Source organism: Haplochromis burtoni, unplaced genomic scaffold, assembly GCF_018398535.1.
Source record: "Haplochromis burtoni strain Fernald_Lab_line unplaced genomic scaffold, NCSU_Asbu1 Contig_1307, whole genome shotgun sequence".
Taxonomy (NCBI): domain Eukaryota; kingdom Metazoa; phylum Chordata; class Actinopteri; order Cichliformes; family Cichlidae; genus Haplochromis; species Haplochromis burtoni.
In genome coordinates, this window is record NW_024583668.1 from 10,017 (window position 1) to 20,394 (window position 10,378).

The following is a 10,378-nucleotide window of genomic DNA, read 5'->3' on the forward strand; positions in this document are numbered from 1 at the left end:
ACTGCACGAATGGAAATGTTGAACTCATGAATGCACTAAATGAAAACACATGGGTTCAGTTCATGTAAAATCATTCTTTTAATCACAAACATTAATATAAAATCATGTAAATCCATCCATCCACCAGCAGCTGAAGCTAAAAGAAAAGTTGGAGAATACACTGTTTGGAAAACGCTGAAGAACTCTTTCAGTTCCTCTCCTTACAGGCACAACTGCAGATTATCTACCTCAGTCTCACCTCTCTGTCACACCAACCCTCTGCTTGTCCTTCACTACATCCATGAGGCTCCTCTTCTCCTTCGGCCTGGCACCTTCACATTTAACATCCTTCATCTTAAAATATCCTCTATCCATCCGGTGCACACGTCCAAACCATTTCAGCTCCGCCTCTTTAGCTTCATCTCCAAACCGCCCTGCCTGAGCTGAGCTACCCCTCTGAGGGATTCATTTTTAATTTTGTCCATTCTGAACATCTTAACATCTTCAGCTCTGCCTCCTGTCTTTTCGTTAATGCCACTGTCTCCAAACCATACCTCATAGCATGTCTCACTGCCAGTTTGTAAACCTTCTCTTTCAGTCTTGCTGAATGCTCCTGACACTCGTCTCCACCCACTCCACTCTGCCTCTTTCTACCTGCCTCCCACTCATTCACACGTGTATATTCTGTCATGCTTTAACAGACTTTCATTCCTCTTTTCCTCAGAGCACACCTCCACCTCTCCAGGCTCTCTTCCACTTGCTCTCACTACAGATCACAACATTATTTGCAAATATCACAACCCACAGAGACTCCTGCCTGGTTCCATTTGTCATATGATCTATTGTCCCACTCATTCACACGTGTATATTCTGTCGTGCTTTAACAGACTTTCATTCCTCTTTTCCTCAGAGCACACCTCCACCTCTCCAGGCTCTCTTCCACTTGCTCTCACTACAGATCACAACATTATTTGCAAATATCACAACCCACAGAGACTCCTGCCTGGTTCCATTTGTCATATGATCTATTGTACACTCTATCTGGATCCACAAAGACACAACTCGTTCTGAGCTTCTTCTTCTGGCTTTACTTTTCCTCCCTGGTTTCACATGTGTCCAATCAGCTCTGTGTGTGCATGCAGCCGTGTCTCTTCCTCTGACAGTTGTCAGTTTGTCTGTTTTGACATGATTTGACCCAGTAGTCGACTCCATAGTCTTTGTTCTTTTCTAGATTCTTTTTTTGGCAGCAGTTTGTTCTGATCAGCTTTCATCAGATCTCATGTTTTCTCAGTTCAAGTCTCACACACAGATCCCAAGTCTGTTTCCACTTTTCTCATTAGTCACAACGTCTATTGACATATACTGAATTTTGTTATTCTAATGTATGATCTCTCATTATAGGTTGACAGCTTGACATTCTTGCCTTTAGACCAATTCATCTTACGCATTCAATGCTATAAAATATGTATTATCAATTATCCGAATCTAAAATCTAGAGGAATTTATACAGAACAGCGCCCCCCTTTTTATCCCTACACAATAAATGTAATAAGAGACTCCCGACAAATGTGACTTCGAAATATCCACACTAGACTTGGCTAGTAAAGAACACTATAAGCAAAGAAGACTAAATTGTATTAAAATGTTAAGAAACATAGAATTACCTAAACAAAAACACAGACGTTTTGTGCATATTGTTAAAACTGGATAAAACCACGAGCGTCCATAATGCTGTGTGTGCTGGTCACCTGGTCTTGATTATTAGAACACTATAAGTAACAGTGCACCACAAATTTCTGTTTCCTTATTTGTGTCTTGTGTCAAACTTACTGATAGAAATGTGAAACTATAATTGTCCATAAAATGTAGCAGTACAGCAGTGTTTGCACACAGCTTCTTTCATTCACCTTCAAAATCATTAAATACAAAATTAGCCTCAAAGATTTGTCCTTTAAAAGATAACTGTGTTGTTAGAAAGATAACTCAAAATAAAATAAACACCACTGCATTCATGAGGTCATGTGATTCTACCTGTTCTCTGCAGGGAGCTGTTGCCACCGTCCAAAAACACCTTCAGCCGCTCTGGACAGATGTCAGTGAGGAAAACTTCATTTAGCTTTGTTTTATTACTGTCAGCATCCCAGCTCTGTTTGGTAGCGTCAGCCTTCAGTGAAGCCCATGACAGTGTCTTCAGATCCGGTTCAACAAAGCCATACTTCTCTCCAGTGCTTTCCTCATATTCACAGCCACTTCTAATCTGTAAGATGCAAAAACGTGGAACGAGAGAGAGAGAATGAACTATGATACATATATTAATCTAAAAGACTAAAATTTTGAACAATTCTGTAAATGCATTGTTTTGTCATGCTTTTTATGAGATATTGATATTAGTAAAGTCTGATCATTCCTGATCTCATCTGAGAAGCACAACATAAGAACTTTAAATCTTTAACAACTAGCAAAATATTTTTCCTTAGGTGTATCTCATGGTTTATAATAATCAGACAGAAGGTATATAAGAAGAAATAACCACATACCGTAACCTTCACTATGGTTGAACTGCTGTTTCAAACTAATAATCCGCACTCTGTAGGCGCTTGGCTGAATGTTAAAGCACTCACGTTTGTACCACTCCAAGTAAACTGCCTCGACGCCATCAACCACAGCAACACCCACAAACTGTGTGACGTTTGGGACTCCAGCAGATCCAGTGAAGTGATTTATCGGCGAGTGTTTCACTGTGAAACAATCATTTTAATATTTTATAAGATTAGATAAATAAAATATCCAAAAAGTATGAAAAATATAACTCCTGTAGTTATTTTTTTAGTTATTTCAAGTGTGAGCAAAGACCAACTGTGAGACAAGATTAGCAATAAAAACTACGTTTAAATCTATAAGAAGAGGATTCGGTTATTATTCCTGAACGTGGGTGAGGAAGTTCAGTTAACAAAGGTCAGACTAACACAACGTTAAAGCAAACGCGCTGCAGATGTGAAAAGCTGTTAGAGCTCAAAGATTCAAAAGGTTTTATTACCTGCAGATGAAACAGAAAAGAAAAGAAGCCGCGAGAATAAAGTCATCCTGTCCTCATCTTGTAGTTACTGTTAGAATAACTGTTGATCTTGTTTACTCCCGATGTACCGTTACCGGAAACCCGTTTGGTTCAGTGCGTGAATAAAGTTAAAAAAAAAAAAAGGTTCAGTGTGTGTGGGATAAGGGCGTCTTCCTGTTCCTTTCACAGGAAAAGTCCTAATTACATAGACACATATACATTTATAAGTGTAGGTTGTTTTCTCTCTTTTATCCCGTCCCTGACATACATGCTAAGTGACGAGCGTGCATAAAATTGTTTCTAAAAATGTAGTATCAGTTCAACACTTCTTTCTTCATAAAGAAATAATATCATTGTTTTGGTTTAAAAAAATGTAATTTAATATGAAAATATAAAAGGCAAAAATTGAAAAGCAGGTTTTATTCCCCATGAAATAAAAATAAATAGATGATTCGTTGACAATAATGTTTCATAATAATAATAATGATAATAATGTGTTGGGCTGAGAATTACACTAAAGACTGAAGACTGGACTCAAAGTGAAACGTTTGGTTATCTGTTGGCAGGTAATCCACAAAGGTAAAAACATAAACGAATTATTGAATCATAGGGTTTTCTTTCCGCATGGCTCCTTTCCTCAGTTAAACTACTGGAACAATGCACAACAGCAAACGTATGCCATTTTCTTCTTCGTGCCACATCCTCGCTGCTACTCAAAACAGGACTTACCAGTCTTCCTCATCCCCATTTATTTAGGAATTAACTTTCTGATTTTACACCCTGAATTATTTTCCTGTGAAAGATTTATGTTACAATACTGCCACAAACTTCACACACATAATAATTATCTTGCTTGTTAAATTTCTCAAGTCTGTTATGTCACAAATCCACGCTCCTGTGGAACTCTCTCAGGTCTGAACCACCTGACCTTTGAAATCGCTGTTGCCATTTCCCCTTAACACATACGTGCACTGATGCCTCTACACCACAGAGCGCTCCTTTTATTTACACCTATTTCCTCAAGTCAGTTGAGCTCTACTTTTCTGCATGGATTATCTATTATATTTCACTTTCCAGCCAAAACGTCCAGTTCAGATCCAGTGTCTATTACCCTGAAAGTGATGATATCTTTAACAAACCTCCATGACTCCTGTAGGATCTGTTTCCTCATTCTGACTGAAAATGAGTTGCTTCAAAAAAGGACCATTGGCAATCAAGCTTCTAGCATTCCACCATTGGTTATATCCTTATTCCCACTCACCCAGACTTTGTCACTTCCCGATAGAGTTCTTTTTATTTATTTATTTTGTCAGATACATATAGAAACAATCAAGCCACTCATTTTCTTAACCTTTTATGAAAGGAGGTACACTGGTTTGATAAGCACTCTCATGACTACCTGCACTCTCATGACTATGTCTTTTGGGAAGGTGATCTTTTGCACAGTTTGCAAATGTTACTAAAAACATTCTTGGTTGAGAGAAAAAGTTCCAGACGTAACATAGATGTGGTTTTAACACATGAGATAAGAAACAACTCATCAAGACAGTTGACAAAGTAGCAAACTTTATGCACCAAATCAAGTGTTAAATCTTTTTACATGTTTTTTTAAACAGAAACCTGTCGAATTTCTCTCTCCCACAGTCTCTTTTTTAAAAAAATACAAATTAATTTACAAAAGGAAAATAAAAAAGAAATCAACAAGTAAATGCAAAAATGTGTACTTATTTTTTTTTTTTAAATAAATAGTTCCATAACTGAATTATGAAGGTCTGTTACGCAGCCTCAATGAGTTTCTTGTGACAAACTGTTCCAGTTCCAGGAATTCATTAATAAGTTACTTCTCTCCAAAATATCTAACTGCTGTTTAGTTAATTGTGTTGTTAACTTTTTATTTGCCACTGACATGTCACAGATTCTGCCTGAGCATACATGTTTCTCAGTTACTTTGAAATATATTTTCAAATATTTATCAGTTTTCAGAGTTTTTAAGAAAACTTTCAACAACTGCCAGAATTGTTTTGAGGTTTTGATGCAATCTGACACCTGACTCTACAGTGACACCTACTGGCCTCTGTTATCATTGTCATATCTTGATGATGTTCCATGTAACATGAATTTTACACTCATTATCTGTGAGTAGATGTTATCCAGTTTGATTTTCACACTGTCAAACAAAGCTTTTCCATATCAGTGGGTTTTATTTTCAAAAGCATGTTTCTCTCATAGACAGTGGATGGACCTCAGTGTCTCTTTATGTTAGAAAACCCAACAATTCTCAGCATTTTTTAAACTAATGGTCAACAGAAAACAGCAGTGTGTGTGATTCATAAAGAAATAGACACATAGCACCTCTTGCTATGTTTGTAATACCATTAAAAAGGAATTATTTAACTGAGAATATAACTCCATGAAGAAAACAGTTTCAACTTTAAAATTTCTAATAAATAGCAGAGTTGAAAGAAAAAAAGTTTAAAAAAAATAAAATGTAAGTATTTTACCTCATTTTATTTTATTACTTTTTGTTGTTGCTGTTATTATAAGCCATGTCTCCAGTATGAAAAAATATAATGAAAGAAACCAACAGGTGATGAAGGAGGTGGTTACGTTATTGACCTTAAATAAATGAATAACCAAAATAGTGCAAGTAAATTATTTATAGACAGAACAGTTAAAATATAGTGAAGCATGAAAACTGTTTGACTTGAATGACTGAACAATCCTTTGGATTATAAAACAAAAAGAGAAAAATGTTTTTCCACAAAAAATAAAGTTCACATAAACAAACTATTAAAAAACACCTTCTATGTGTTCGTTTAACTGGAGATTTGAACATTGTTTTGTGGGTCCAGTGTTTGTATGTGTGGATCTTGTTTCAGTTTCTCCAACAGTTCAGCAGTGTTGCCAGGCACTGTTATTTCCAAAGAAGAAAAATCACTGGTATTCTTTATAAAATACATAAACTATATATCAGAGTAAAACAAGTTGTACTTACAAGGTGAACTTGAGTTTCTGCCTGAAATAAAAAGAAAATAAATCATTTCAGGCATTTGTTCTACATTACAATCAAAGTTTCTGTCATATATATTCAAAAATAAAAGTGTCTAATATAATAAGAAATAATATAACTGAACCATGCACTGCTGGTCCTGGTTCATTGATAAACTCAGCTCCTTTGATTCTCTGACCTTTCCTCTTTTTGTAAACAGCAAATCCAACAACAGCAAAAAGGATGAGAAGAACTGGAACAACCACTGCAGCAATGATGGAGATCATCCTGTCAGAGGGATTCTCTGCTCAGTAAAAACAGACAAACAAAATCAAATCTGCAGATGAAGCAGGTTAGAATAAACATATTTATGAGTAATATTAAAATAAAGTAATATTTAAAATATCCTGGAAGAGTAGTTGTAAAACAGCTAACTGATCATTTGTTCTGTTTTGAGTGTTTTGAATCTATCTGATAAATTTCAGTTTGTTTAGGTAAATGAAGAGTAATTTGTCACATATTTGATACAAATCTCTTAAACTGACAGCATATCTTAAAAACATAGAAGCTTGCATTTGACTGTAAAAATCTTCTAACCAGATATTTAGTCTGGATGGCTTTGCTGAAGAATCTCTGAGTCATTTTTGAACAGGGTATATCCTTCAGTGTTCATATTAAATTAATATGTAGTGTGTGCAATATTGCTAAAATGAGAAACATCTGTCTGAGTGATCCTAAAAAACTAGTTCATAGATTAAATACTTCTCAGCCAGATTACTGTCATTCGTTATTATCAATTTCCCCTAAATATTTCCTAAAAACCTTAAAAATGCTACAATGAGAATATTGACAGAGATGAGAAAGAGAAACAATATTTCTCTCATAACATACTCTCTATAGTATTTACAAGTAGAAAAGGAGGCAGAGCCTTCAGCTTTCCGGCCCCTCTTCTGTGGAACCAGCTCCCAGTTTGGATTCAGGAGACAGACACTATCTCTACTTTTGATAAAGCTTATAGTCAAGGCTAGATCAGGTACCTCCTTTAGTTAGGCTGCTATAGGTTCAGATTGTTCTAGGAAGTCACGTGATACACTGTGATGCACTGAGCATTTCCTCTTTACTCTTAATTCCCCACGTGTTTATAAATCACTGTAACATGTCATCAGATTGTTCTCTTCTTTCTACGTTAGTCTGTGATTTATCTGCTTCATGCTCTCTTTTTTCTCTTCTTTTCTCTTTCCCTCACCCTAAACCAGTCGATGCAGATAGCGCCCCCTCTCTAAGCCTGTTAAAGTGTTGCTTATAGACAGTAGTTTGATTGCTGGGGTTTTCTTCTTCTATTCTGATTTGGCGCTATGTAAATTAACCCGATTTGAAACTTTTGCAAAAATGGGTTTCTTAATAATAATAATAATAATAATAACAGTAACAGTTTATATTTACAATGAAAGAGAGAAAATGATTGTAATACATAATAATTAAAAAAATTAAGACATTCATTTCCCCACAGTGACAGCTGTTCCTCCTGGGATTAAATATAGGACAAAAAAGTCAAGCATTATATTGGAGACAGCAAACAAAACATTTCTCTCACCTCTGACAGGTATTATTTTTCCACAGTTGGTTCTGATCACTTTTTTATCCAGTTTGGTGATGATGTCATCGCTGTCAGAGAGCTGAAACACACAGTCGTATCTGCTCCAGTCTTCTGTTGTGACTGATGAAACATTCAGATCAACACACATCTGGAAGGTCTCATCATTGTTGGGGAGGATCTCTCCAGGATCCACACCATCATGAATCTCCTCTCCATCTTTCCTCCAGAACATCACGGCTCTTTGAGGGTAGAAACCTGTAGCGTGGCAGCTGACTGGAGAGGAGGAAGACTTCTGGAGGAGAGACACTGAGGGAAGAACTGGAGAGAAAGAAAGAGAAGAAAATATCAAAAGGATAAAAAGAAGGCTTTCATTTTTCCAAATCTGACAATGTTATAGCATCTTGATAACATCTAATAAATAATTGCAGACATTTATTTGACAAAAAAATGACACATTAGAGCAGGGCTGCCCAATCCCAGTCCTCAAGAGCTACTATCCTGCAGCTTTTAGATGCATCCCTACTCCAACACAGCTGAATCAAATGGTTTGATTACCTCTTCAGCATGCCATCATGTTTGGCAAAGGCCTGATAACAAGCCATTCATTTGATTCGGGTGTGTGGGAACAAGGATGCATCTAAAAGCTGCAGGACGGTAGCTCTCGAGGACCGGGATTGGGCACCCCTGCATTAGAGTATCATCAGTTAAAACACTGTCATACATGCAAGACAAAAATGTATCTGGGAAAATTAAACAATAAATAGAAAAGAAATAAGAGAGTGGTTGCTGATGCATGTCGTTTGAAAATTCTACTTGTGCACTCAGAAAAATAAAGGTGCCAACTGGAACCAAAAGTGGTTCTTTAGACTGATGCCATAGAAGAACCTTTTTTGGTGCCACAAAGAACCTTTCAAACAATGGTTCTTTGAAGAACCATTTCTTTCAGTGGTTCATTGAAGAACCTTTAAAGGTGCCCCAAAGAACCATCAAGAAATGGTTCTTTGGGGCACCTTTAATGGTTTTTCAAAGAACCTTTTTAAAAATGGTTCTTTAAAGAACCATTTAAATCTTTTGCCATTTCCTGTATTATTAGAAAACAATGCAACACAAAATAAACACCACAGCATCCATGAAGCTACATCAGCTTATGTGACTGTACCTGTTCTCTGCAGGGAATGTTTCCCACTTTCCAAAGACATCTTCAGCCACTTTGGACAAGTCGTACTGAGGAACTTGATGGTGTATTTTATTCTATTTTCATCAGTGTCCCATCTCTGTTTGGTAATAACAGCCTCTGGTTTCAGTACGATCCACCTTAATGTCTTCATATCAAATTCAAGAAAGTCTTCTCCATTGTAAGCATACCGTAAAAAGTTGATCATCTCTCCAGTGCTTTCATCCCATTCACAGCCACTTACACTCTGTAAAATGTGGATGCCTGATGAGACAGAAAGAAAACAAAGACTGCAGTGAACTGCATTAATGTTGTTCATTGTATGAGGCACTACTATTCTCCAAGATTTGAGTATTAATAGTTGAATAATTTAATCAATTGAAAAACATTGCAGATTCAAATTAACGTCTGGTTATTTGTGTTTAAAACAAAAAGGTTTAGAAGGACAAGAGAAAGAAAATGATTCAGCAGAGGAGTCATCTTAGAAGAATGTAAAGATAGAGATATGTATATTTTCTTAAGATTGTTATTATTATATTATATTATTATTGTTAAAATAAGTAAATTTTGAAATCTTAACATTTTTTAACACAAACTTTTTTATTTTTATGATGGTTTTAAGGTCTCAAATAAGAAACAGGCCAACGAAATTAAAACTTGAAATCTTTCATGATTAACAAAATAACTTTTTGTTATAAAGTCTTGTTTTGCATTTGTTATATCTAATGTTTTATAATGATCTGACATGAGGCATAACAGGAAATACTTTACCTCCAGGTTGGTTGAACTGCTGCTGTAAACCAAAAATCCAGGCTCGGAATAAGTTTGGCAGAGTCACAAAACACTGTACAGTCAAAGACTTCAGCTGCTGGGGGTTGTCATCTAATATTTTCTTTGCCCAGTCCTGTCTTGGTTCTAGTATTTTGTTCCTGCTGTCACAGTAACCCGCCTGAATGCCATCAAACACCATTTCACTCAAAAACTCTGATATGTTTGCGACTCCTGATGATCCAGTGGCCACATGCTTCAGTGAGTGTTTTGCTGTGAGACAAACAATATTGTTTTATAGTTAAAAATATGCAAACAATGTCAGCAGCCTAACAGAGGTGTAGTCCACTTTGTTTTTTCTAAGTGAGGACAAAAAAAATTATATTTAGGTTGATCATTTGAAATTCAGTTGTTACTTTAAGAGTATTTCATGGATTAAATAAAGTGATCTAGTATATCTAGATAACGAGTGCCAAATTTAATACGGTCCAGTCAAAAGAAAAACTGCTGTTTCATCTCATTAAAGAGATGCAGTGTCAGTTTTGTGACTGACAGGCCAAATTAGCATGATGATGCACTTGTGAGTCTTTGAGTCGTCTACCAGAAGTGCGCTAATGTGTATACACAGATGCAGTTAGTTTATTTCAATGATTACATAAAAGAACAACTCATAGTAGTGGCTTAAATATTGACCAGATGAGGCCACGTGTCCAAACGAAATTAATACAGTGTAAGCGACAGTTTTACATGTTGCTCTCACTGGAAACGGAGATTAGATGAATGTGAGAAGAAGAATGATGGTAAAGAAAAATCAGT

General features: G+C 36.1%; 1 protein-coding gene and 1 long non-coding RNA gene across 2 annotated transcripts in view; both read right to left on the reverse strand.

The window, feature by feature from the left end:
- Positions 1–1,681: 1,681 nt before the first annotated feature.
- LOC121813233 lies at positions 1,682–3,155 on the reverse strand. The gene is made up of 3 exons (XR_006053588.1): positions 3,017–3,155; positions 2,601–2,717; positions 1,682–2,236 (listed from the first exon to the last, which is right to left on the reverse strand). It is a non-coding gene; the product is annotated as an uncharacterized LOC121813233 (long non-coding RNA).
- Positions 3,156–4,100: 945 nt separating this feature from the next.
- LOC121813232 (major histocompatibility complex class I-related gene protein-like) overlaps positions 4,101–10,378 on the reverse strand; it is a 32,409-nt gene continuing 26,131 nt past the window's right edge. The window contains exons 2-6 of the mRNA XM_042216866.1: positions 9,566–9,835; positions 8,780–9,058; positions 7,618–7,938; positions 6,223–6,327; positions 4,101–4,210 (exon numbers count right to left, since the gene is read on the reverse strand). Of these exons, the coding sequence (XP_042072800.1) occupies positions 4,101–4,210; positions 6,223–6,327; positions 7,618–7,938; positions 8,780–9,058; positions 9,566–9,835 (1,085 nt within the window). The remainder of the gene's footprint in view (positions 4,211–6,222; positions 6,328–7,617; positions 7,939–8,779; positions 9,059–9,565; positions 9,836–10,378) is intronic.